Source organism: Wallemia mellicola (assembly GCF_000263375.1).
Source record: "Wallemia mellicola CBS 633.66 unplaced genomic scaffold WALSEscaffold_10, whole genome shotgun sequence".
Taxonomy (NCBI): domain Eukaryota; kingdom Fungi; phylum Basidiomycota; class Wallemiomycetes; order Wallemiales; family Wallemiaceae; genus Wallemia; species Wallemia mellicola.
Window position 1 is genome coordinate 274,109 of NW_006531967.1, and position 26,805 is coordinate 300,913.

Genomic DNA, 26,805 nt, shown 5'->3' on the forward strand with positions numbered 1-26,805 from the left:
GTTTTAGAATGAGAAGAAATTTGTGTGAGGAGGGCTTCCTTCTCTCAAGATATCACAATATGGGTGTCAAGGTGAGTACTTCAAATTGAATAGACAAATTTCATTATTCTAATCTTTCCTTAGGGTTTGACCAGCTTTATAAAGACGAACAAGCGCTCACTCGCTAAGGAACTCACATTCTCCGCTAGAAAGGAGGGTGATGACAGCGAGCGTACACCACTCGTAGTAGACGCCTGGGGTATTATCTACCCTCTCTACCGTCAAACTGATGTTTCCTCTACCTTTGGTGGTAGCTTCCTCGACTATAAGAAGAATCTTATACACCTCTTGGAGGCCTGGAGAAGCGTCGGTTTAGAGCCAATCTTTGTTTTCGATGGCTGTCCATCCTCACAAAAGCACAAGACTATGGTTAATCGCTTAGATCAAACGAACAAAAACTTAGAACTCTTCTGGCGTACAAACCCACAATCAAGACAATCAATAGCACTCAACGCTGTACCACCACTCCTTGCAGAACTCACAGTTGATGTTTTAAAGTCAACTAACGTTGAGTACAAAATGGAAGAATCTGAAGCTGATTCCGCCGTCGTACATATTGCAAAGTCAAGAAACGGTCTCTGGGCAGGTGGTGACTCAGATTTACTCATCCACGATGCAGATGCGGAAACTCAAATCGCTGAAAAGGGCGGTTACGCTCCTCTCTTAGAAATGGAATGGGTTGCTGAACGTCCAGAGGAACCTGCAGATGAGGTTCCAGACGAAGAGGATGATGGTTTCGCTACTGTTTCAAAGGCTAAACACCCACGTAACATCCGTAAAAAGGAAAAGTTCGCCGCAAAGGTTCAGACTACGCTCGAGGGTTATGACACAACACAGATTTTCATTAGATCACGTTTGTTTGCTCCACCAACAACTAAGATTGTCGCTCTCAGAATGGCTGTCTACGATCCAAAGACTCTTGCTGAGTTTGTTGGCATTAAGGCACTCCATCTTCCACTTCTTGCTGCTCTTGTTGGTAACGACAGTTCACCACAAATTCAATCACACTACCTCCACCGTGGTACAAGACCTGAAGAGAGAATCACTAGAGTTGCTAACGTCTTAAAGGAATACTCAGGTGAAAATGCACAGCAATCACTCGTTGAATATGCTGTTCAACAACTCGTTGACCCAGAAACCGCTTCAGGTGTACATGAAGAAATCGCTGCTGATGTTATGAAGGCTTCAGCTGATTACATTGGTGTTGAAAATGCAAACGTATTCAGTGAAGATAAATTCGACAAGGAAATCGTCGAAGCATACAAAGCTGCTTACCTCGATGGTAGACTTTCACCAAAAATTTTGGAGATTATGCAAGAGAGAGTTTACTTCTGTCGTTTCATTATGGAATTCATTGATGAACGTTCATCTCACGTTGAAGTTGGTAGACACCTCCGCCAATTCGCATACATGATTACTTTGGCAACCTGTAAAGAAGATCTTAGATTCAAGAAGATTGAAACTGTTGAAACTGTCGAAGAAGTTACTGAAGAAGAAAAGAAGGCAGCCGAGGAAGCCAAGGCCGAAGAACAAGGTGAAGAAGGTGCACAAGGTGCAGCTGCGGAAGTCCCAGAAGGTGAACAAGATGAAAACGCAGAAGGTGAGCAGTTATTTGATTCTTAAAACTTGTTACTTACAACACATAGCACAACCACAAACTAAGATTACTACAAAGACAGTTGAATACGCTTTCAATGCTGTCACTGAGTACACTCGTCATGGTGTAACAACCACACCAGTCCCAGTTGAGATTCCATCAATTGAGGATGTCTTACCAGCTAAGATAGATGAGACCAAGAAGATTAAGGATGTTGCAAACGTACTCCCACCATTCCCAACACCAACAAAAAATTCACTTCAACTCTTACCACTTAGAGAGCGTTTGGCATTATATTTATCAGCACACTCTTCTTCACACCTTTCAGTTCCACTTGCTCAAGTTATCGCATCTGCACCAAACCTTACTCAAGATAGACACGCACTTACAACCTCTGGTAAGATTGTCAAGGGTGTTAATGAAGAAGGTCCAATCGGTGATGCTTGTAAGGCAATTCGTCCATACGTTCCATTCACTGCCGCCATTCGCCATATCATCTTGAGCGTCAGAGACAGCGCAAAAGCATGGAACGAGGGTACACTTGAAGCTGTCATTAACATGGCTATCAAGGTATTCACTACCAAGGATGAAAAGAAGGAAGAAAAGAAGGAAGAAAGTGAGGAAGAAGAACACGAAGAAATTGTTCTCGAATCACCATCAGTTGAAAATGTTCGTGCAGCATCACAAGTATTATGTGCTCTTGAAAACAGTCAGATTGTTGCAGACGCTTTGTTGCTCTCTGGAATTGTCACACCATGTCACACATTCTTTGATGGGCCAACCCTTCACCGTTATTTCGCAGGTGTTGAAGAACCAGTTGACAAAACCCTCACTGCTATCATCAAAGAGTCAATCCTCGATGGTTGCCCAGAGCGTACTGTCACTGTCAAGAAAGTCAAGAAGAACAAGAAGGAAAAGAAGGAGAAATCAGATGATAAAAAGGAGAAGAAGGATAAGAAGCAGCCAGCCTCTAGATACGATATTTTGGCTGCGATGGGCATGGATTAAATTGGGTAAATTTCGTAGATGTATTTGTAATTAAGTGCAAAAAGATGCATAAATTTTTCAAACTTCAAAAATGTTCATGTATTCAAATAAATTAAAGAAATAACGAAAGTTGATTGTCCACACATATGACCAGATGATAAAAGAAACTTGATACGATATAGAAAATAGAAAACAGCGTCGGCACTCTAGTCCAAGAGAGTGGTCTCGACGAGTAAACCAGTAACACGGTACGGATCAATATTTGAAGCTGGACGACGATCCTCAAAGTAGCCATACCCTTGTTCAGCTACGTGACGAGGGATACGGATTGAGCAGCCACGATTAGCGACACCAGATGAGAATTCAGTAATTTTACCAGTCTCATTCTTGCCGGTTAAGCGGAGTTCATTGCCCTCTCCGTATGCAGCGATATGCTCGATGTGCTTGCCTTCAAGCTTCTTGATCATTGTTTCAATAGCTTTCATACCAGTACCTGGCATTCTCGTGGAATTCACTGAGAAGTTTACGTGAGCCCCGCTACCTGCGAGATCCATCTTAGGGAAGAGCTTTGGATGGAAAGTGATCTTGACGTTCCAATCTTCAGACATACGATGTAAGATAAATCTTGCGAGCATGAGCTGGTCTCCCATTTCAATACCAGAACATGGACCAACTTGGAATTCCCATTGTGATGGCATAACTTCAGCATTTATACCAGAAATCTTGATTCCAGCATACAAACAAGCGCGATAGTGTGCTTCGATGAGATCACGGGCAAAGATCTTTCCAGCACCAACACCACAGTAATAAGGTCCTTGTGGGGCAGGGAAACCACCTATAGATTGAATGTTAGTGACGAAAACTTTCAGACGGAGAAACCTACCCTTTGGCCATCCAAGTGGATAATTGTCTGTGTCGAGGATGGTGTATTCTTGCTCAATACCGAACCAAGGTTCTTCGCCCTTGGCGAGGTCCATAGTTTTCTTAGCGTGGTGGCGGTAGTTGGTCTTGTTTGGTGTACCGTCACTGTTGTAGCATTCGGCAATTACCTTATTAGATATGAGTATTTTTATTTAAACACGATGCTGTGCTTACCAGAATGTTGTCACCTCCGCGGAATGGATCTCTGTAGAACGCAGCCGGGCGTAAATAAATATCACTATCGTGTCCTGGTGCTTGGTTTGTCGAACTACCGTCGAAATTCCATTCTTTGAGTTCTTTAATATCGTTGATTTTCTGGTCACAAGTCTGAAAATAACGTCAACTATATAGGATTGGGTCTATAACGAAAAACGCACAGTAGTCTTGCTACGAAATTCACCGTCACCGTCAATCCAGATATCTAGGTTAGGTGAGTATATTTGCTGATAGCGTGATATGCAGGGACTACTAACATTCGGCTTGAATCTTCTTGCCTTGGTCTAGCTTAAGATAATGCTTAAGCAAATCTGGACGTGACTCTATCGACATTTCTTTGAATGATGACCGTTATAAAATAAAATTGTGTGATAAGGCAAGGCCTCGAATGAGTCACACAGATTTCGATCAAATTAGGAAAGTGATAAGGAATAGACTACCCTTTAAAGACATAGTCTTTTTTATGACACTTCTGTAATAATTCTATTTATGCTGCTTTTTTTATTCTTAATATTTATTTTTCGGCATCTTGGGGGAGGCTGTGGCTAATAGGGGGGAGTATGCACATGAATATAAAAAGCGATAAACAAGCAAGTTATATACATGAAAGCGCGTACATGCAATTTTTTGATGCTTACAACCTCACTTATGACGCAAATTCGGACGAAGCCGCTAATCGAGGGGATCACATCGATAATGATGTTTCGTATTAAACTTTGATGTTATCGCGCAGCTGGATAAACTATAAAAAGCTCAAACTTGCTTAATACTTCTTTAACACTTACAACGAACTAGTAAACTATGGTCAGTACCTCTGACTTATAAGAAAATTTTCTTAACACAGAACAGATCGCCCAACTTACTCTCGTCAACGGCCACCAATGCTCATCGTAGGGTCTAAACATTAGCTTTCTTCCTCTTACACTTCTCACAGATGCTCAACTACTAACTGCCAATGCACTGGCTGTTCACACTAAATGGCCTCCTTGGGATAATCATGTAGTGATAGAAATTGGATTTTAAATTTTCTTTTGAAATAACGCGTTCTCTTATTGTGTAACCTTGTCTTTCTTTCGAACTACGATTACCATGAAAGTAAATGAGAGGAAATAGTGAAATGACGTATGAAACCAGTGCTTAGCAATTTAAGGTAGCTTATAAATTTATAGAAATGTCATAATAGGATTTCGGAATCTCACCTGGAAAGATAAGAGACTAATTGGTTACTTCCTAATATAGAAGGTGAACAGAGATTCACACATAATGGTATAAATATGAGCTATATATGGTTATTACTTAAATATAATCTATTCCGAGTAGCAATAGAACGTATTTTATATCCAAACTAGTTTTGTCCATTATCAAAACACCAAAAGTACCGGCCGTTATGGAGTTATGAATATTCATTCATTCATTATCCAATTTCTTATCAGGTTATCAGCTCACCAAAAATTTATAGTCATTCGGGTAATGCGCTTAGTGGATGTCAATTCAACATTCGCTCGGGTAAATCTTCGTCTTCATACCAAATATTGACAATGGCCATATTTGCTATGGGCTCCCTATGAGATAATCAGTGAACATGACAAAAGATTGCTCAAAGTTAGGAGATAACGATAGTAACTTGAATGAAGCTGTCGATAGTAAAACAGCTGAAGCTGAATATGATCGATCAATCTTAGCTGAGGAAAAGAGAGTGCTTAGAAAGATAGACCTGAGAATTCTAAGCTTAACTGCCTTAGCATATCTACTCAATCTTATAGATAGAACCAACTTAGGTGTGTCAATAGTATCAAAGTTCTAATTCTAATTCTAATATGGAACAGCGAATGCTAAAATCATGAATACTGATACTGACTCATCTATGGTCGAGCAACTGGATTTACATGGAAATAGGTATGGAAATGTGATCACCGCATTTTACTGTGCTTTCATCGTGGCGGAAATTCCTAGCAACCTGATTATGAAGAAAATGAGGCCATCTTTACATATCTCTCGCATTGTCGTTGGTTATGGCATAGTTACTTGCTGCTCTGCAGCCGTACAATCGTTCGAAGGTCTTCTTATTAGCCGATTCTTTTTAGGAATTGCTCAGGTAGGTAGGTTCTAATATAGAATACCTACTCATCCAGTATAGGCTGGATTCTATCCAGGTATCTTGTATTACTTTTCTCTGTGGTACAATGACGATGAAAGAGCTTTCAGGTGAGTAGTCTCAAGCCTATCAATCAAATTAATCAATATAGGTTTGCATTTTTCGTCTCTTTCTCAAGTCTTTCGACTGCATTTTCCGGTTTATTAGCAACCGCGTGTTCTTATCTTAATGGTTTAGGACACCCCGCACTTGCTGGGTTTAGATGGCTTTTCATACTTGAGGGTGGGTACATTATACGACAATAAAGCTTACCTGACGTAATGAAAGGTATTCCAACTATTATTTTGGGCGTGTGTATCTTTTTCATGCTGCCTGATTATCCAGAAAGCGCCAAAGTGAGTGTTATTTCATCTTTACAGAACCATTTATTAACAAAATACGCGAGTTCCTTACGCCAGACGAGCGCACGATTGCAACTAAAAGATTAGGTGATTCGGTCGTGAATAACGAGGAAGAATTTAAGATGTCGTCAGTTTGGGGTGTTTTAAAACAATGGGATTTCTGGTTCATTGCAATTATGTGGATGCTATTGGCACATGGGACAGCCGCGTTTTTCTTCTTTGCACCTACTATCATAAATGAGTAGGTATCGATTATTTTCATTAAACCAAATTTAAGACATCATAGTTTGGATGCCAGCTTTCAGGGGGTGAAAGCGCAGCTTCTATCAGTCCCACCGTCAATATTAGCTTGCTTGATGACGATTGCTTGTGGGTTTTTATCGGATAGAGTCAAGAATAGACCACTTTTCATTATAATTGGCGTTGCTTTTGTCACTGTAGGGTATCTTATTCTAGCAGTCGACAAGAATGTATTAGTTGGACGGATGGCTGCGGTATTCTTGATTGCCCTCGCAAATGTAGCTATTATTCCTGTATGTGAATTTTTCCTATATGGGTCCTCTACTAACCGAAACAGGTTGCTGCCTACAGAGTTAGTATACAAAGTATGAGAGGAGCTGATAGTACCGCTATAGGTTTCGCTAGTAGTGCTACCGTCGCCATATCAAACATTTCTGGTATTACAGCACCATTAGTTTTTGACAGTGGCATGAGATTTGATTACATTTGCTATACAATCATGTCTTTTTTTTTGACAGCAGGTATCCAAGCAATGGTCTGCTGGTTCTGGTACGGACCTGGCGTTACTACAGTCAATAAACAACAATCAGATAAAGCTGCTGATAAGGAGGGGAACACTTGCTAGTGTTTTACTTTTTTATTCCACAATTAGGATATTTATACTAGAATTACATCGCACCAAAGTTGCCTCTGCTTAGTTTTGTAATGATTTTCTATTTATTTTAATGAATACATGCGTCTCCGAAACTTCAAGCTATCCAATCGATGGACAAATGTTTGTATTTTACCTCAACTAAAAAGACATACTTTACTAAATGATATGAACTGCTTTGGGCTTATGCTGAAGACATGGATATTATCCCCATACATCCTGAATGTAATGTTTATTAACAGCGATCAAATAGTATAGTAAGAACATCGTATATTTCGTTATTCTCTCTGTATATGGATTTTCTAAACCATAAAGGATGTTATATATATGACCAATAATGCTATCGTTGCGAAGATCTTCCACTGCTCTATGTCAGTATTATTACAAAAGTATTATCTGCGCAACAGCGCTGTGAGCTCGTGCAAATTACTGGTACTCATTTGCTTCCTTTCAGTACTTTTACTTATAGAATCATATGCTTATGATGAAGATATACAAAAGTTTGATTGATTTAATAAACAAACTTTGAGATTTTCCTGCTTTTCCCTATCAAAAATCACTCCACTCATACCACACACATTCATATTACTTGAATGCAAACTTTTGATGGCGGATTAATTGGATTTCACCAGCTTAATTTCTTATCTGCCAGAAGTAAATACAACAACAGCAAAAAAACCTGTAGATGTTTATAACTACAGATAAGATAGAAAGGTAGACCATCTAAAAAGAGATAGCGAAGATTTCTTTTGGAGTCGAAGATATCAAGATAAGCTGGCGTGTTCCGAAATTTATTAATAATCTCCATGAAAATTCCACATTATGTGGTACATTTTCTTCTGATTATTTAAACAAGGTACAGTGTTGAATCATGCTGACAGTGAAACATTTACTTGGCTGGAGTTTATGTGTTATATCGATACTAATCTTATATCCACAACATATAAACTTCCTGATATGTGTAAGTCCCTTTATCAATGTCAAATTATCATACATTCCGCCACGATGAAGTCGATCTGAAGTAATGAGAGCTTATAGGTCTATACCCTGAGTTTTTTGTACCTATTTATCTTACTATAGGAAACTAGAGACTGTATGTTTCTCCTTAATGCTGTCTGAGCTTATTTCATGTATTATTAAATGCTAATGTTCACGAATTTCGTGACTGTTTTGTTGAAAGGCTTGTTGAGAAGCTACAGCACCATGCCAACTTTTGCATGGCGTGAAAAAGCGCATTTTTTAACACATTATATAAATACTTAATCAAAATTAAAGCCTGGTATGCAACAGATTTACCTCTGAAATACATGTTAAATTTTGATTGTGTCAAACGCATAATTTGGTGTGTCATCGAATTTCGAAAGTAAGACAGATCCCCTTAGCGAATAACATGATATGTTGCGTACTGAAGGTTACTGTAACATCTAAGGAGTGTTGTCATCAAGAATATCTTGCCTATAAAATGATAATATAGCGAGTATTTTACATTGAGCCCTTGTGGACGCAATTCTTACATCATCCGATACAGAAAGTATCCTTGCAAGTTTAGATACTAGAATCATAAGAATTGCTATTCCATAATTTGATATTTATTTCACGCTAAATCCACAATCAAGGTTGCTGTTAAGTTTTTGTTTCACTAAGGATTTCTATTCTTTATAATCTTCCCTTAAGAGGCCATAGCTTTACCATAATCTGCATTGCATAAGTTCATAGTTAGTTACTATATTTACCTTTTTTGATTTTGAGCCTTGGTAGTAGTTGTAACATCTAGATGGTTTGATTCTAACCTTAAAGACAGAGTAAGAGTAAATATGCAGACACAACAAATATGTTGAGTAAGTCGAAGCAATAAGCCATATTCTAAGCAAAGGCTATAGTAATGAAACCACAGCAATAAGAAATTCCATCTTTAGCATGGATAATTTCGTGCAGCGTAATCTAAAGTTTGTTGGTTCCTACCCAAATTAATCTAAGTAAGATGTTTTCTCTCTAAAATGTGTTCTTTACGCCTGCGACAGCCTCCCGGCCCGAAAAGAAGGTGGAGGCTTGCAGGTTTGAAAATAAAATAATTGACACGAAAATGTTGCTTGATCGCTTTCCTCTTATAATGCAATCAATTCAAACTTCAAAAATGAGTTCATCAGTTTCTGGCAAGGTCTTCCTTATAACTGGGAGTGCTTCAGGAATTGGACTCGCAACTGCGATCGCTCTGCTCTCCAAAGGAGCCTTTCTAGGTTTGTGTGATACGAATAAGGATGGTTTGACCAGTTTTTTCCGTAATCTCGATGAGGATGAAAGAAGCAGAGTAATCACGCACGTAGTCGATATCTCCAATCGTTCGAACATTGCATCATTTCTCCAGTTGACCAAGGAGAAGTTCGGTAGGGTTGATGGTATTGCTAATGTTGCAGGTACCCCGGGCCATAAGTTAGGACATCAAAAAATCTGGGAGATTGATGATAAGGAGTACAACTTCATTATGGATGTTAATGTTAGAGGTATTTTCAACGTTCTCAGCGAAGGTCTCAAACCTGGATTTTTACAAGAGCCAGGAAGTATCGTACACATAGGAAGTATGTTCTCTGAGCGTGGATTTTCAAAAGGCTCAGTTTTTAGTGCAAGTAAACATGCCGGTGTTGGTATGATTAAAAGCAGTGCAATCGAGGCTGGCAAACGGGGAATCCGAGTCAACATGGTATTGCCGTAAGCTCTCAGTAACTCTATCTTAAACAAGCTAAAGCTTCCATTAGTGGTCCTATCGATACCCCGATGCTTCGAGCAAATGAGGACAGTGGTGCTGAGGGTACTGCTCCAGCTGTACCACTAGAACGACTTGGAGAAGCACAGGAGGTTGCGAATGTAGTTACTTTTCTCCTAGGTGATGAAGCTGGATATGTGACGGGAGCCACTTGGGATGTAGATGGTGGAGCCAATGCATGAAGGTCTTACTTTTAGAATGAATCCTATTCCTATTGTTATTCACTATGTAACTCAGATAAATTAACATCCTTGAGAGCACTGAGATACTCCACAATCTTAAATTATAGCTTAACGGTATTGATAACCTAAATTATAAATGCGTAAGTAGATTCAAAAGAATTATTCTATTATGAAATTTGAAACTCGAATGTTCGAATAAGAGATACGGACCAGAAGCACCTATAGTGTAATTTTCTAAGCTGTTTAGGCAGTGTAATACGTCTTTGCGAAGCTTACGCAATGTCGTGGTTGAGTCTTAACTTTTGAAGTTTTTATGTTGGTGGAATTTCCCTTTCAGAAGTAGTGCAGATGTACCAGAGCTACTTAGATAACCTAGTTCACGTACTTGTATATAGGAAGCCAGTCAGGAGTTCTTGTGTGACGAAAACAATATGTGAGACATCACGTGTTAAAGTTGCCCAGACATTGATACAAATCGTCATCGAGGGTTCCCGCCAACAATATGCTAGTATCGTTCTTGGAGTAGAATTTGGAAGCTTGGCATTTGGGACACCTCCACTCATTTACATCATTCGGGAACCGTAGTGGGCTGCATATTTAAACACAACATAGAAGACTACCAATCATGTAGTTTATTAGTTATGTGGAGAGTTACTAGCGTCTCAGTAGCCTATTTGTATTTAATCGCCATAGTTCAACCAATTCTAGGTGTCGACATTCGCAGTGTCCAATTTTTAAGCAAAGGGATTCCAATTTCTGGAAATCTTTATATTCCTGATAATATTGAAACGGATTCAAGCCTTCCAGGTATTGTTGTTGGTCACCCTTGGGGTGGTGAGTATATATTTATTATAATTTAATAAATTGTAACTCTTTTTAAAGGTGTTAAAGAACAAACGGCTGGCCTCCACGCAAGACAACTAGCCGAACATGGGTTCGTTACTCTCGCGTTTGATGCAGCAACTCAAGGCGAATCAGGCTCAGGTACATTACCAAGGTTAATTGAAGATCCTTATCAAAGGGTTGAAGATATAAAGAACGCAGTTACTTTCCTGTCTGTGCAAGATAGCCTCGTTGATAGTGAACGAATCGGTGCATTAGGAATTTGTGCTTCTGGGGGTTATGTTTCATTTGCTGCTCAAACAGACAAGCGTATAAAGGCTATCGCTACTGTTAGTGCTTTTGATGTCGGCCGAATTACACGTGAACCTTTTGGTGGTGGCGAAATTCAATACGATACACTCAACGACAGCCTTAAAAGTGCTAGCAACAATAGAACTGGTATCGAAAAGGGTGCTCCTCCAACAATAGCATGGAACACACCTAATTCTACAGTCACTTTCACGCCAGAGACACCAACATTATATCAGGAAGGTTATGAGTACTATCACACACCACGCGGCCAACATAAAAATGCTCCTATGCTTTATGTTCCAGAGAGCGTCGATTTGATGGCAACGTATAGCTCTTTCGCTTTCGTAGATCTAATCGCACCAAGGCCATATTTGATGATAGCAGGCTCGATCGCTGATACATTATATTTTAGTAGAGATGCAATCGAAAGAGCTTTGGAGCCAAAAGAACTGTTTTTGGTTGAAAACGCTACTCACATTGATTTATATGACCATTTGGATGTAACGTTACCAAAGTTAGTTGATTTCATGAGCCAAAATCTTTAAAATTGCTATGAGCTGGTTGTATTTGCAATGAAGTAATTATCTTTTTTTTTTTTTTTTTTGACATAATATATTGTTGAAAAATTTGTGTACAACACCTTCTCTACATAGATCCTTATTTTGACAATTAAGGTCAATAGAATAAATGTTAGCATATGGGTAGTAGTAAGCCCTTTACCACACCTTTTTAGATAGTTACTGAGCCGTCAGTATTTCCGCATATGATGTGAGACAGAAAACCGAAACATTTTGCGTATAATGGTTGCTTCAATTGCTAATGATCTAAGCCGACTCTTATAGTTCATGTAGGCAATCTAACAAGGTTGAATACACATAATATAAGCATGGATGTCACGTTCGTTGACAATGCTGGCAGCAATATACTTTCAAAACATGATAAATCTAGTTTCAGGGATGTGTTTGATGATTAAATCCTGCAAATTCACGCTAAAGTCAATTTGCACAAGGATTCCAATGTTTTGTCACGACTGAAAATTATGAAATCTTAACGTCCAAGCTATAACCAAATATGATGTACTAGTGACTCTAGCAATGTTACTGAAATTGCTGTTACTAGTCTCAAAGCGTATGTTATCTTTTGACACAGAATAATTAAAGATATTCAGCGTGTTTTTTGAAATTCTACAGAATATTCCTGGTTCTCCGGTCGTACTTCATGTTGAGCAGAACTATAGAAAATATCGTATTAGTTACTTCTGCCTGTTATCACGTTCAAGAGTACGCGTCGGAAGCTGGCAAACTTTAGTCGTCCATTTTTTACGCGATAGAAAAATGGCATATCATAATTACAATCTGTTGTTACATCTCTTTCTTTACGTCATTTAGCTAGTTCCAAGAGATGTTCAATGGAGCGTTTAGTGATTGTTTGAGGCCACTGATGGTGAGGACTTGCGTATCAGCATCGTGTTCGAACTCGACATCCATATCGTTATTCTTGACTTGTTTTGGGGCCATCTCACAGCCCGCAACGGTAACTTTATCAAGGTTCTGAGCAAGTTGGTAGTCGTTCCGGCCAAAGTCACTAGTAATACCGTTAGCGTTAACCTGGATATTGAGCTGTGTGACTGAGGTGTTGCCGAACTCAGACGAACCATCGTCAAACCAGTATGAACCCTTAGCAGACTTTTCTCTGTTGAGTGCGACCATGATGTTAAATGGTGACGCAGTCGTCTGTGTGACTGTCAAATCAGCCTTTGAGTGTTTGACGAGTACGGAACCACCGCGGACATGAACATTGATATGAGTGAGTGGTGCATCGAGGATGACCTTGTCAGCGCTTGGAGCGAGCTTCTCACCAGTGTAAATATCGTAATATGGCTCATCACCTGGGAAGTATCCCTCAACGGTCGTCGTGTTCGGCCTCAGGACCGGTGTGATAAGTAATTCATCACCGAGGAAATATTGCTCATCCCAGGCAAATAGCTCTTGCATTTCTGGCCATTCGTACCACAATGGCTTCACAACTGCAGATCCATCAATACTTGCTTGGTAGAGTTTCGTATAGAAAAATGGCAAGAGTTCGTAACGAGATTTCAGAGCCTTTCTTGATGCGTCTGCGGTTGAGTCCCAAGTGTACGGGAATTGATCAATTGCATTGTAGGTGTTGTGCGATCTCATGAATGGACTAAAAGCAGCGAGCTCCATCCATCTGGTACATAGCTCTTCGACGGTATTACCTATTACAGTTAGCGAACTATCAAATTGTCAAATGTCAAGACAACACCCACCACCAAAGCCACATGCGTCGGCGCCAGTGAAAGGCATTTGGAAAGCACTAAATTGGAACAGGCCCTTTATAGAGTCTCTCATACTTTGCCAGGTCGAATAATTGTCACCGAGCCACAGTTGTGTATACTTTCCGCTTCCAGCGAAGGTTGATCTTGTAATGATGAAAGAGCGCTGCTTGTTGTAGATTCTTTCTAATGCCTCACGAGTGAACCTAGCCAACATGTGTCCATTAGCGTTATGGACATCATACTCAGCAACTCCATTTGCGTGTGTGGCGTTTCCACTAATAGTGGTTAAATCGAGTTGGTTAAACTTGTTTGGTGGGCCATTGTGTAATTGATATGGTGGACGAGCGAGCAAGTCTTCAGCTTTATCTTTATCGATAGTGTCAACAGTACCCATTCGGCGCCCGAGCTGTTCACGGCGAGTGGGCATTGGAGATTGCATGTAAGTGAGTTGGCCGTCTACCGTGATATTACCGCTATTGCCGCTGACTTCTGGATTGTAGCCTTCTGCCCAGTAGGTCACGTCCTCAGCCTCATATTGTTCAAGCTCTGTGCTTCCAGTACCGCATGATCCAGAACAGAACGATGATGCTTCATTCATGTCCAACCAGACGGAATCAAAAGGTACCTCCTTGTGCCATTTTGCAAGACTTTCATACCACCATTCCTTGGTATTAGCAGCGTAAGGATCGGGAAAGACTGTCCATCCAGGCCATACCTCACCTTCATATTCTGTGCCATTGAAATTTTTCATGAAGACATCTTTTTCATGTCCACTGTCGTAATAAGGATATTTATCTGAGCTATTCCTTGGCACTGGAATACCGTTATCAATCATTGGTATAAACTTCTGACCATGTTCGTGCAAATCTGCGACAATGTTGGTGAGGTTGCTGAATGAGTCTGGGTCAACAGTAAAGTCTCTCATCTTTACCATGTATTCGATATCCATCCATTGCGACTCTTGTGGTATTCTTTCTTCACGCATCCTGTAGATTGATGCCTTCAAAGCAGTGTCATTGTAGTACCCCCATCTGAGAAGATGGAAACCAAGGCTCCAGTAAGGAATTAAGTATGGCTTGCCGACGAGGTCAGAGTACTGTTGAATGACATCATTGGGCTTGTTCTGACCTTCACCACCTGAGATAACGTAGAAGTCAACAATACCTGACATTGCTCTGAACTGGATAAGACCGTCTCTTAGCCAAGTTTCGAGACCACCAGTATGTAAGAAGAAGAGACCGTGATTGTAAGAAGCACCACCCCTGACCCTATTCTCAAGATAGAATGGATGTGTCCCGTAGAGGTTGGTGTCGGTTGGTGTGCCTGCAGACTGAGGTTAGCGACGGACATTTTCTCCAAAAGCAAAGCCACCTTGGTCTGCATTCCAGAATGATTGACGGGTGTATGAGCTGTTGCGGCGGTAGCTCGGTGAGGTTACTTGACCAAGACCATAGATGTTGGCGTTTTGAGTGAGAGCTGAGGAGAGTTGGATGTATTGTGGCTCAAAGATTATGTTGTGGTTTGGCATGACTGATATGCTTGCTGAAGTGTCATTCGCATTATATGGTTCGTCATACGATGGGATCTCTGAAAGGCGAGTATCGAACAATATATCACCATCTGATCTTCTCGAGATCCAGAATGCGAACGGTGCCTCGGAATACTCGAACTGTAAGTCACTGTTGTCTTTGAGTGACTCGTCAGCTGTAAATTGAGGGCGCTCGAAGATTTCCTCTGGGACTTGAAAGTGCTTTTTTTTCTTTTTTGAGTTTTTTTTTTTTTGAGTTTCATGTTCTCGTCATCATAAAACACTCACTTCATCGTAGATTTGAATGTGGAGACGCTCCTTAGTCTCGTAAGTAGCCTCCAATACAAGATTCTGAACGTCGTCTCCAAAAGCATCGCAAGCATCGCCCGCTAGTTGAAGATGTGCTTTGAGTCCGTTCACTGTCTGCTCAGTTTTAGCACCGTTAACAGCATAACCAGGACAATTTCTGATCCTATTCCCGTAGTCCTCTGAAGACAGCGGAGTGAGTGCGAATGCTGAAGACAGTAGCGAGGCAGTAACTACTGGGAGATATTTCATGATAGTTGATGGTAGTTCAATAAATTGAGCATTTCATTCAATAACAATTATAGCCTGGGATCATATGAGAAAGTAAAGATCTAGGAACAGGAAGTGCTCATCACGGGGGACGCTCCGCGCTGGAGCTAATATGATCGACTTCAGGGACAGTTTAGATACTCAACAGTAAATTTAAATATATTCCTCACATTCTCTAGATCTTGTGTTTGCGTTCAAAAGCTGCCCTGTCATAAGCTCTACGGTGAAGATGCTTCTTCCTCGGTGCAAAGATCATAAACATAACTGTTGAATGGAACGGTCGGCTCGCGAGAAGGAATTTAAAAGATCAAAACTTTATTTATATATATTTCATTCATTTCACGTGTGGTATATGCATTTCCTAAAACACATCATATTTCAGGTTAATTAATAGAAAACTAAAGATGCTATAGATGATATGATATGGATGTACATAACTCCTGATTACGTCTGACTAACTGGATTCCTAATAAATTATGTACTTCCATCTATGATCACTTTATATCAGCTGGAAGAAGGATTTGTAAATCAAATTACCGATTTTACATAGACGGACCGATGTACTTGCGTCATTTAATGGAAAAGTTGAATTTACTCGATAATATACAAATATGCGCAAAAAATTGTCATCAATAGATATAATGGTGTTTTAGTTCTATTAAAAGGACTATGATGTCTTAAAATCTCTTGGCTTCGTTCCTTAAGAATGGTGAGCGGTCCGACTGTTTAGTATAATACACGGGAAAACTCTTCCTGATTTACCCAATAGACGAAAGATGAAGTTACCTTAATCGACACTCACATCCGCTTCACTATTAGCCAGTAGAGCAAATGGACGAGATAACAATCAATGTTTTGGAAGTTCGACAGGAAAGCCATTATCTGAGGACACCTACGATGAGACCCTTAGACCACAACTACACCACACTCGTTAGTGCTTATCTGTCTACAATTTATAATCTGACACTATTACAGCTTCTGAGAATTTCATGAATGATCCCAATGGTTTGGTCTACGCCAACGACGTCTATCATCTGTACCATCAATGGAATGATAAAGATAATATACCAGGATATCAAAATTGGGGGCATGCTACGAGCGAAGACCTCGTACATTGGCAATTGCATCCTCCTGCTATCACACCAGACAGTGATGATGGACCTTTCATCATATCAGGAAGTGCAGTCGTTGATGAACATAATACGTCTGACCTATTCAACGAATCGACGACACCTTCAAACAGGTTGGTAGCCATTTACACGAGCTAGGACTAAGAGGCGTCGTTACAGACACAAAGCATTGCTCACTCAACAGATGGAGGGTATACATACACGAAGAGACCGTAGCCCGTGCTAAACACCAACAACTCGCAGTTTAGAGGTTAGTATGCTGTATGAATTTATTTTTAAGCTCACTGGCTATAGATCCAAAGGCATTCTGGTATGAACAAGACTCTAAGTGGGTAATGCTAGTTGCTTTGGCTTCTCAACACCAGATGATTATTTACGAATCGAGAAACCTGATAGACTGGTTTGAGACATCTAGGTTCGGAAACGCCGGTCAACCAGGTTATGAATACGAGTGTCCAGACCTTTTCCCACTCGAGGTAGAAGATACCGATGAGGTCAGATGGGTTTTAATAACATATGTAAACCCAGGTGCTATTCGCGGTGGTGGATCAGGTACTAGCTACTTTATTGGCGATTTCGACGGCAAAACATTTACACCGATCGATACATCAATCAGAGAAATGGACTTCGGCTATGACGATTATGCAGGTGTTACTTTCAATAATGTACCAGATGGTCGTAGACTATGGATTGGATGGGCTAGCAATTGGCTCTACACTGGTGTCGTTCCAACAGAGCCGTGGAGATCATCTCTGACACTCGTTCATGAATTGTCACTCACGCGAGCCAATATAACTGACCAGCATCAGTCTTTAACACTCAGGCATAAACCAGTTGATCTTTCAAGTCTCATCTCCGATACTGTCAAAGAAACAAATTCCCCAATGAAACCTGACTCGATTGATTTTCCAACAGATGGTGCAGTCGACATGTCGATCGATGTTGCATTTTCATCGGATACAGAGTCATCAGAATTGTCAAAGTCAGCATCGCGTATCACGATCGAAAGTGAGGATGGTGTAAACTCCATTGAGTTTGGTGTTCAATTTGCCGATCATATCGTTTACATTAACAGAGCTAACTCTGGTTGGTCTTCGCCAACATTTGGTTCTCTCGGTGCAACTTCTAGTAATATCCCAAATAACAACAAAGTTAAACTAAGAGCAGTAATTGATCGCTCCCAAATTGAATTATTCGTCCAGGACCGTATACACTTCGCTTCAATGGTCTTTTTTTTCCAAGAAGGTCGTGTACCTGCACGCCTACGCTACGAGAATGATGAAGGAGTCATGATCGATCATCTCAAGTTAGATGCTTTGAAGAGTATTTGGGAATGTTGAAATATCAACCCATAATAAATATCTGATTTAGATACTCCAAAAACACCTTCTTAAATGGAAGATTGTAATATCGCGAATAAACTGTAAGGTAGTCGTCCTCCTCAGAACGAGTGCAGGTTATTTTTGTGAGGGGAGGTGCTAGATAGTCCTTTTATTGACGTATATGCGCTCTGTCTTAACCTAAAATCCACATCTTTCGACGTTGCTTAGATTCGATTTGACTGCCAATGACGACACCAGACGATGTGTGTGCCTGAAATCGCCCAATATAGGCCCAATTAACTACTGACCAGTACCACTGGATGGTTTACGCGTAGTGTACTGTTATGTGTCTTTGTACGCTGGACTTCGTTCTAGTATGTGAGAGCATACTCAGCAATGCGACACAAAATACGAGAACGCTATGTAGCGCCAAACCTCCAGAAAATAGAGGGCTCAAATCCTTTAGTAATCAAGTCTAACCTTTCAAAAGCGTCGGTAAAGTTGCAACGTAAATATCAAACACGCTTTATCATTGGTTGAGGAGTATGAATACGTTATATTATGATAATGAAAGATCATGTTTGTATAAAAGATGAGTCTTCTTGTACATTTTTCAGTGTCCGCATGTTCACATTTGACCTCTTAACGATTCCACACCTTGGCACTTTCCTGCTACTAAGTCATACCACTACATTTTAAAAACCAGTGCTTTAATTGGAATGCAGGTTATTAGACACAGATGGCCCTATATTACACCTAGTTCTGTTTGCAGAAGCACTCTATAAGCCTTCTAAACCACACTCCTATGCGGAAGCACGAATTACAATGGCTCCGTGTAACTATCAGGGATATAAAGTGTTTAGAACGATGGAAAACATCCATGCAATTGGAGAAAATAAAAATAAGAAATAACTCGACTTGTTAACCTGGAGAGCATTCAGTGCTGACCGAAGGTTGGTAGTTTCTGACTAGAGTACACACTATTACCTACTTAGAATCTAGCTAGAGTAGTGAATTCATCAACAAAGCTCCTTAAGGTCATAGCTATCGTAACAGAAAAGTTAAGGTGGTAGATGAAAATTTAGATCACGGGTTTTGTTCCACAATTCAAGCAAGCAACAAGCAACGAGAGGTGTGGTTTCAGGGATATATCCCTTATTATTTACAAATCATATCGGTTCCCCCGAACCTTCTATTTCTGACTCAGAATTGGTTATCAATGTCAAATAAAGTAATGAATCCATGGTGCTCATATAGGACATCCTTCTACAACGAAAGTGAATAAGCTATACGGAATGCTCACAATAAAGTGGTTTGTTCAGTACATACTTAAAGGACTCACAACTTCATGACAACACACGGTTTAACAATGATTGCATCCGACAAAGTGTCAAATTAAAGTTATAGAAATAACACACTATAGACATGTCACGATCCTGAGAGCGTAATATACTCAATATGCTAGTGCCTTTTATAATCAGTGGTTTGGAACAATAGTTGAAGGGTTAATTAGTTACGGGCAATCAAGTATAATAAATTACAAACTGGCAGGTAAGTTTGATAGAAAATTTATTAACAATCAATGCAAAGAACTATACAATGGGGCGCGATTGAAAAAAGCGAAGTAACTCACACGGATACATTTATCATCTAAAATTTCACTAAAATTCTTTAGAATAAAAGTCAATATCAATGCATCACTATAATTGTGGTATTCACGTTTTAGGCTCCTCGGCTTGCCATTTTGCAATCATAATCGAGAACAGCTTGAAGCAAGACTTGAGCACCAGTAGCACAATCATCTGAAGAAGTATATTCTCTAGGATTATGAGTAATTCCATCCCTGCTGGGACAAAATATCATAGCTGCAGGAATACCAGTACTGCTGACAGCACAGCAATCATGACCTGCCCACGTACGCATAGGTATATGTTTATCATCCCCTACTGTATCAGTAGCGGCTTTAGTTATAGATCTAACTACCTCACTATCGAATTGGCGCACATCGCTACGAATACTCTTCTCCCATTCCAGCTCGCACTTCATTTGCTTCGCTATGTCAACTGATGTTTTAATTACTTCACTTTCCAACACATCTAATATCTCATTGGACCTAAATTTGGTTAGTTAGAATTCATTGGCCTATGATGTATAATCAATCCTTACTCATGGCGTAAGTCCACACTCATTTCCACATAACTGGCGGTTGTATTCACACTCCCAGGCTTTGCTTCAAAGATCCCCGTGCTGAATAGACCCTCTAAACGCTTGGCAATCTCTGTGCTCGTTAATATGATCTGTGCACCTGTCAAAACCGAATCTGAACGTCGGTCAAACGGGGTAGCACCAGTGTGTGATCTGATTATGCCATTATTAAAATTTGCACTTAACCAGGAATAGGAGCACTCACTCTCTTCCCTTAATTCTCAAAGTAAACCACCGATAACATGTAGCTTGATGTACCACACCGATTTTCATTTGGTTTTCTGATTCATCGAGAATATGACCTTGCTCGATGTGATATTCAAAATATGCCTTGAGAGGGTTTGCTTTGTAGTTACATTCATGAATACCATGGTAATTAATGCGCTTGAGTTCGTCGAGTGTTGAAACACCTTCTCCTATAACTGCTTTGAGTGAATGAGCTTGTTCTAGTGGAAGTATACCCGCGTATACACTTGATCCGTGTAGTGAATTTGGGAATCTGGAGGGATTACACGTTAATATGAAAGTGAAAGTTGTTTAACTCTGGAACACACCTGGCACCTTCCTCGTTAGTCCAATTGATAAGGCAAATAGGATGAAATGTTTCGTATTTAGTTTCGTTTAGCGTTCGTAGTATTTCAAGAGCAGATTGTACACCTAGTATACCATCATAACGACCACCCATCGGTTGAGTGTCAAGGTGACTTCCAATCCCTATTGGCGAGGAGTTTAGTCTACCTGGACGAATGCAAAACATATTTCCCATCTTATCTATTCTGACTTCACAGCCTAGCTTAGTTACTTCGTTTACTAACCAATCGCGAATACCTTTATCAGCATCTGTCAATGCTAACCTACACATACCAGTTTCTTCCCGTCTATCACCATATCTGTGGTCCGTACCATATTCATCGCAGGTCTCCTGCAACGTTGCGTTTAACCTTGGGCCATTTATCTTCAGCGTTTCATATTGCATTTTTAGTTGTTTAATCTGGCGATACAAATAACTTCAGTATAAAGATTTTGATTAAGAGCTTCTTTATTTGATTTTCCTGGAAGGTTATATACTTAAGCGATGGAAAAGATAGCTGTAAGTTCATTGCGCTGATGATGTCATCGATAAGCCTAAGCCAATGAATAATCTATAATTTGAAATTTGTTACGATATTCAGTGGACTAGAAAATTCAATTTTCATTAAAGTGATACAATATTTGTCCTAATTTTGCCGAACGGTTTAAGCTTGTACCGAATAGTACCTGAACTCATTGATAAGCTTTATCTAAAATTTAGTATAAATCAATGCGTTCTTATATCAAATGCTTTAGCAACCTTAATGGATTTACTTAAGAATATGTCTCTAGAGCGCAGGCTTCTGTGTAAAGTCGGTGCATGCTACGGTCATCATCAGAACTAACAAAAAGTCACAGATAGATTTCACAATATTGAGCTTCTTATTCTGCTTTTACTATGTTTCGTATATAGACAAGGCCAATATCTCAAATGCTTTTATATCTGGCATGAAAGAAGATCTGGGTATGGCTCAGGGAGACTTATCTAATATAGTTAGCACTTACACAGCAGGTTACTGCCTTGCACAAATTCCAAGTACCTTGATGTTACTTGTAATTAGGCCCTCGTACTGGTTTCCACTAAATGGCGTAGGATGGGCAATATTAACATGTTGCTGCGCAGTAGCCAAAAATAGTAATACGATATATGCTATTAGATTTCTTCAGGGCATGTTTGAAAGTGTAGCATTTTCTGGTGCAATGTTTGTACTCGGTAGTTGGTATAAGCCGGAAGAGCTCACAAAACGTACTGCTTTATTCTGTATAAGTGGTCATTTAGGTAGTGTCTCAGCAAGTCTCATCCAGTCAGCAATACATAGTAACTTGAATGGAGTAACGAGTCTTGCAACGTGGCAGTTAATGTTCGTTATAGACGGCGTTATTGTTTTCCCAGTGGTCGTATATGGTTTCCTTTGTTTCCCAGATTTACCTAACTCAACAAAAGCATGGTATCTCACACAAGAAGAACGTGAATTAGCTGTTAACAGACTTCCACCATCATTCGATGTAAGCTTCACGCCTGAAGCTTCCAAAGAAACTTTCAAACGTACGGTTGGAAATTGGCATATTTATGTGCTTACATTGCTATTTGCTGTCGGTAATTTACCTGAGGGATATGGCATGAATAATGCGATGTCATTGTGGTTGAAAGGATTGGATTATAGTGTAACTGATGCCAACAACTATGGTACAGGCGTTTATGGCGTTGCTGCCTTCACAACGTTACTAGCCAGCTACATCGCTGATAAATGGTCATGTCACTGGGTTCTTGTTTGTTTCATGGGTGTTTTAGATCTGGTGAGCGTCGTCTCTAGGTACTTAACAACAATCTGCTAATTCAAGGATTTACAGGTAACTTCTATCATTATAGTCATATATCCTCGCAATATGGGCGTACTTTACTTTGCATTCTACTTGTCTGGTACAGCATATCTGGGTCAATCAGTTATATTCAGCTGGGCTAATATAATATGTAAACGTGATCCAGTCGAGCGGTTGATAGTCCTAACCAGTATGAATTTGCTATCATTTATATTCAATATCTGGTGGAATGTAACTGCATTCTCCAGCCAATACGCTATAGAAGAAGAATACACACCGTACAATCCCGCTGCTATTGGTTGTATTGCAAGCGTTGGTATTTACATCCCAATGACATTCTTGACTTTGTATTTACACCGTAAGCAAAACCGCACTGACGAAGTTGCTGAGATTATAGACAAAGTTAAGAGTGTTACTAGTTATAGTATTGATAAAGACGACCTTGAGAAGAGTACAATGTAGTTATTCGTGTATTTATTTTTATTTCATATGTTGGTTAATTATGACATACTAGGTTTTTAAGAGATTGTACGAGAATTCAGGCAGGTATGAATACATCTGTTTGTGCATAAATATCATTCTTTCGTATGCAAAGTCAATAAAAATAATATGTCGAAAACATATTTGCACAATCCAGTCTCGAGTTCAATTAACCAAAAACAATTGAACGATTTTAACGCTGTAATAGTGGATTCAAGCACATTTACATTATCTGAAATGTTGATTTTAGGAAAAAAAATCTGTATTTCGGAAGTGTACGATATCACCATTTCAATAAGCAGTAAACAGGCATCAATTACTAACCACCTACAATGAGGTTCTCACAGTGGATAATTTAGATATTAAATTTTACCTCGCTTACGCTAAGGTTTAATTCTAACTTCACGCTGTAGGTTTACACCGACACCAATTACGTATTTAAGATAAAGGCTGTACCTCAACATGTCGACTTTCATGAACATGTCAAAAGAAGAGTTACCGCAAAACAAAAAAAGAGAGCAAATAGTCGAGCATGTGTTGCTGATAGGCACAGGAGCTATAGGTATATTGCACGGCTACCTACTAGAGAAATCAGGGAAGATAAAAGTGACGGCTATATGTCGATCAAATTACGATACAATGAAAGACAGTGGGATTACTATTAAATCGAGTAGTTTTGGAAGCTGTATTTGGAGACCACACAGAGTGATGCGTAGCATCGAGGAAGCTTCCGATCGCGAATACAATTACGCCGTATGTGCATTCAAGTGTCTACCTGATGTAATACCCACTGAAAGAGTTCTGGGTGAGGTGCTTACTCGCGTCAAGTGTGTAGTATTGCTGCAAAATGGTGTAGGTATCGAACGGTCTTTACAGATGGCTCGGCCTGATATTCCTATTATCTCGGGCATAGTTTGGGTCGGTGTTAATATACGTGACAATATACTTGTACACGAGGATTTCGTGAGTTTGGATGTGTCAGTTTTGGGCACTACTGACATGCTCAATAGGAGAAGCTGTACATAGGAATATATAAGAATGTACATGGTCGTAATAATGCTGAGTTGGTGAATCACTTTGCTGAGTTAATGGGTAGGGAGCAGGAGTACGTAATTGTGAAAGAACATATCCAACAGTCGAGATGGCACAAATTACTATGGAACGCGACATTCAATACCCTTGCTACTCTAAGCGGTTTGCCAATGAGAAGACTGATGCGTGGGGTTGGCGTATTGCCAATAGCTAAATCCATTATGGATGAGATCGCAGCAACTGCTGCTGCTATAGGTATTGGTAGGTTTTACATTAGGTCCAAGGTCCACTTTTAGGGGATGGGGTCATGCTGACAACGCTCATCAGATCTTCCAGAAGAGACGATTTCAGACAGTTTGGACATGACGATGAAGTATTATGGAGATATTGGTGATGATAAGTCAGAAGAAGACTTTAAACCATCTATGCTTATTGACTATGAAATGAACAGACCAATGGAGATTGAGTGTATTCTGGGTGAAGTTGTTAGGATGGCTGGCATGTATCGTGTACCTGTACCGCACATAGAGCTGGCTTACTTTATTCTTAAGATAAAGCAGGTTAGCCTAGTTGGTGCAGTTTAATATTATCCGACAGTGCTGTGGATTTGAGAAGTTGATTTGAAAAGTAATCAAGACTAGTAGGAAAATTCAAAAAGTAAAGCCAAAATAAATTTATGTTTCGCTACTGGTAAATACTATTATTGTTTATGTTCGCCTTTGCAACGCACTTCTGTACTTCTGAACTAGTTTGTCATATTTAGCCAGAATCACGTTTATAGAGGAGAAAACATACGAGAGTGTTTCCATCAAGCCAACCCACGCTCTCATTTCCAGTTTGGTCGAATGTGAATTGAGCAGCTTCCTGTGAGATGATTTTGGGAGATGCGTTACCTTTGGAAGCAGCATCGACAAGTAGCTGTACCTGACATTGTTTCTCCATACCTAGAAGTATGAGAGTGGCTGTACTTGAGATATATATTTACACTTACTATAGAACCAGAATGTCGCACTTTCAATTGTTGTCCCTACTGTCAGAACACCATGGTTAGCCATTAAAAGGGCTTTATTCTGACCGAGAGCCCTAACTATGGCCTTTGATTCTTCACCTTTAAGTACAACACCGCCTGATAGAGAACGTTAAATTGTTGCTTGCCAGCATATAAAGAAAACACGCGCACCGAAAGTTTCGTAAACAGCATGGTCATTATAAAATAGGCAAGCATCCTGACTAACCATTGAAAGTGGCTTAGAAAATGCACAGAATGCTTTACTGTATGGCGAGTGTCTGTTGTGACATTAGAAAGGCGGATATGCAGGAGCAAACGCACGAGTGACAAACAGCATTGGCATCAGGTCGTGCTGAGTGAACAGCGGCATGTATGACATATGCCGCCTCGTTGTAAAACATCTGATCGGATCTGCCACCCTCTATTATAGCGCCAGTATGGTCGATTCGTAGGAGATCAGTCACCGTCATTGTATCAAATGGCACTCCAAAGGGATTCACCCAGAAGGTTGACCCATCTAAGCTATCCCTCACGGTTAGATGACCTGCCGCTCCCTCGTCCAGACCGTTCTGGGCCATCACTCTAAACGCTAATGCTAACCTTTCCTTTATGTACTCTCGTTTAACATGCTTATCTGTTATCTGTGGATGTTCAATACAGATTCTGGTGCTCAGTCTGACCATACCTTCTCGTATGGTGTGGGTGGAATGTGAAACCCCTTGAAATCTTCATTGGCTGATGTTTGCAAAGGAGATCTAGTTGAATTTTGCATCGTTGAGCTGTAATTTGTCGAGTGTGGTAATTTGCAAGTTTTATATTGTCGGCGTTTCGCTTATCTCTCCATACGGTGTAAGCTTCTACCGAGGATATAATAGTAGTTTCTGCGCACGTTGACATCTGATTTTGTTGCAGATATTTGCAAATGTTACTAGTTCTAGTAGACGAGTTATCCGCATTTTCGACATTACTTGAAAATAAAGATGTGCGATCAGTTCCGAGCTAGACCTTATAAGGTATTTCAGGAATGGCATGAAGTTATTTTTTTATTGAATTTTGTGTAGTATTTTTAATTCCATGTAGATAAACCTACTCAACCTTCTTATCTCTCGCTACGTTGATAAGGAATAATATGCCAAAAATAGCGAAAACAGGAGCAGCAACGACACCTGTCAGCTGTGTAGGCTGTCGTAAACGCAAGATAAAGTGTAGCTACGGAACACCATGTCAGCAGTGTATGACGAAAGGCATAGATTGTGCTTACAGAGACAGGCTTAAATCGGGATTTCGTAAGGGACAATTCAAAGATATGACAATGCGACTGGAAGTATTAGAAAATGAGAATTCAGCATTGAGAGCAGCGTCTATTGCATCTGGGTCTTCGATACTTCCACCAGCAGATACGGTGATGTACCTGACTGATGTCTTTTTGAAGGCCACATCATTATCGCCCATCACAGGTGACTTAGATGTTGATGATGTGACCACGCACGCTATCGTTAGTTTTACCTTAGGTAGGCTAAAGTATAGTCGTTTTGATATAAGCATGCTGGTTAGGTTAGGTTAGGTTAGGTTAGGTTAGGTTAGGTTAGGTTAGGTTAGGTTAGGTTA

General features: G+C 40.0%; 11 protein-coding genes across 11 annotated transcripts; 7 read left to right on the plus strand and 4 right to left on the minus strand.

Moving 5' to 3' along the window:
* Positions 1 to 46: 46 nt before the first annotated feature.
* On the plus strand, positions 47 to 3,751 carry WALSEDRAFT_60484 (PIN domain-like protein). Its single transcript, XM_006958498.1, has 5 exons — positions 47 to 71; positions 124 to 1,639; positions 1,686 to 3,457; positions 3,505 to 3,665; positions 3,715 to 3,751. The coding sequence occupies exons 1-3, from the start codon at positions 60 to 62 to the stop codon at positions 2,642 to 2,644; spliced, it is 2,487 nt and encodes an 828-aa protein (XP_006958560.1). The 5' UTR covers positions 47 to 59; the 3' UTR covers positions 2,645 to 3,457; positions 3,505 to 3,665; positions 3,715 to 3,751.
* WALSEDRAFT_18879 (glutamine synthetase) lies at positions 2,830 to 4,093 on the minus strand (the record flags this gene model as incomplete). The annotated part of the gene is made up of 5 exons (XM_006958357.1): positions 2,830 to 3,458; positions 3,507 to 3,672; positions 3,719 to 3,871; positions 3,922 to 3,965; positions 4,018 to 4,093. The coding sequence occupies 5 exons, from the start codon at positions 4,091 to 4,093 to the stop codon at positions 2,830 to 2,832; spliced, it is 1,068 nt and encodes a 355-aa protein (XP_006958419.1).
* Positions 4,094 to 4,695: 602 nt separating this feature from the next.
* Positions 4,696 to 7,244, plus strand: WALSEDRAFT_32698 (MFS general substrate transporter). Its single transcript, XM_006958499.1, has 8 exons — positions 4,696 to 5,538; positions 5,587 to 5,855; positions 5,898 to 5,965; positions 6,007 to 6,137; positions 6,183 to 6,250; positions 6,301 to 6,497; positions 6,543 to 6,789; positions 6,834 to 7,244. The coding sequence occupies exons 1-8, from the start codon at positions 5,343 to 5,345 to the stop codon at positions 7,119 to 7,121; spliced, it is 1,464 nt and encodes a 487-aa protein (XP_006958561.1). The 5' UTR covers positions 4,696 to 5,342; the 3' UTR covers positions 7,122 to 7,244.
* Positions 7,245 to 8,979: 1,735 nt separating this feature from the next.
* On the plus strand, positions 8,980 to 10,091 carry WALSEDRAFT_57579 (oxidoreductase; the record flags this gene model as incomplete). The annotated part of the gene is made up of 3 exons (XM_006958500.1): positions 8,980 to 8,986; positions 9,170 to 9,854; positions 9,902 to 10,091. 3 exons carry the CDS (start codon positions 8,980 to 8,982, stop codon positions 10,089 to 10,091), a joined length of 882 nt encoding a protein of 293 aa, XP_006958562.1.
* Positions 10,092 to 10,732: 641 nt separating this feature from the next.
* WALSEDRAFT_51531 (alpha/beta-hydrolase) lies at positions 10,733 to 11,770 on the plus strand (the record flags this gene model as incomplete). Its single annotated transcript, XM_006958501.1, has 2 exons — positions 10,733 to 10,925; positions 10,974 to 11,770. 2 exons carry the CDS (start codon positions 10,733 to 10,735, stop codon positions 11,768 to 11,770), a joined length of 990 nt encoding a protein of 329 aa, XP_006958563.1.
* Positions 11,771 to 12,613: 843 nt separating this feature from the next.
* WALSEDRAFT_38547 (hypothetical protein) lies at positions 12,614 to 15,610 on the minus strand (the record flags this gene model as incomplete). Its single annotated transcript, XM_006958502.1, has 5 exons — positions 12,614 to 13,464; positions 13,516 to 14,847; positions 14,896 to 15,066; positions 15,142 to 15,283; positions 15,341 to 15,610. The coding sequence occupies 5 exons, from the start codon at positions 15,608 to 15,610 to the stop codon at positions 12,614 to 12,616; spliced, it is 2,766 nt and encodes a 921-aa protein (XP_006958564.1).
* Positions 15,611 to 16,404: 794 nt separating this feature from the next.
* On the plus strand, positions 16,405 to 18,098 carry WALSEDRAFT_64491 (hypothetical protein; the record flags this gene model as incomplete). The annotated part of the gene is made up of 6 exons (XM_006958503.1): positions 16,405 to 16,409; positions 16,452 to 16,558; positions 16,604 to 16,871; positions 16,904 to 16,949; positions 17,002 to 17,008; positions 17,053 to 18,098. 6 exons carry the CDS (start codon positions 16,405 to 16,407, stop codon positions 18,096 to 18,098), a joined length of 1,479 nt encoding a protein of 492 aa, XP_006958565.1.
* Positions 18,099 to 19,770: 1,672 nt separating this feature from the next.
* WALSEDRAFT_38551 (beta alanine synthase) lies at positions 19,771 to 21,269 on the minus strand. The gene is made up of 4 exons (XM_006958504.1): positions 20,840 to 21,269; positions 20,491 to 20,784; positions 20,247 to 20,438; positions 19,771 to 20,193 (listed from the first exon to the last, which is right to left on the minus strand). The coding sequence occupies exons 1-4, from the start codon at positions 21,259 to 21,261 to the stop codon at positions 19,803 to 19,805; spliced, it is 1,299 nt and encodes a 432-aa protein (XP_006958566.1). The 5' UTR covers positions 21,262 to 21,269; the 3' UTR covers positions 19,771 to 19,802.
* WALSEDRAFT_38556 (MFS general substrate transporter) lies at positions 21,223 to 23,227 on the plus strand. Its single transcript, XM_006958505.1, has 2 exons — positions 21,223 to 22,652; positions 22,707 to 23,227. Exons 1-2 carry the CDS (start codon positions 21,804 to 21,806, stop codon positions 23,136 to 23,138), a joined length of 1,281 nt encoding a protein of 426 aa, XP_006958567.1. The 5' UTR covers positions 21,223 to 21,803; the 3' UTR covers positions 23,139 to 23,227.
* Positions 23,228 to 23,636: 409 nt separating this feature from the next.
* Positions 23,637 to 24,944, plus strand: WALSEDRAFT_38557 (hypothetical protein; the record flags this gene model as incomplete). Its single annotated transcript, XM_006958506.1, has 3 exons — positions 23,637 to 24,119; positions 24,167 to 24,449; positions 24,516 to 24,944. 3 exons carry the CDS (start codon positions 23,637 to 23,639, stop codon positions 24,770 to 24,772), a joined length of 1,023 nt encoding a protein of 340 aa, XP_006958568.1. The 3' UTR covers positions 24,773 to 24,944.
* On the minus strand, positions 24,862 to 25,801 carry WALSEDRAFT_60486 (arad-like aldolase/epimerase). Its single transcript, XM_006958507.1, has 5 exons — positions 25,519 to 25,801; positions 25,369 to 25,475; positions 25,180 to 25,314; positions 24,984 to 25,132; positions 24,862 to 24,933 (listed from the first exon to the last, which is right to left on the minus strand). Exons 1-5 carry the CDS (start codon positions 25,773 to 25,775, stop codon positions 24,889 to 24,891), a joined length of 693 nt encoding a protein of 230 aa, XP_006958569.1. The 5' UTR covers positions 25,776 to 25,801; the 3' UTR covers positions 24,862 to 24,888.
* Positions 25,802 to 26,805: the final 1,004 nt, after the last annotated feature.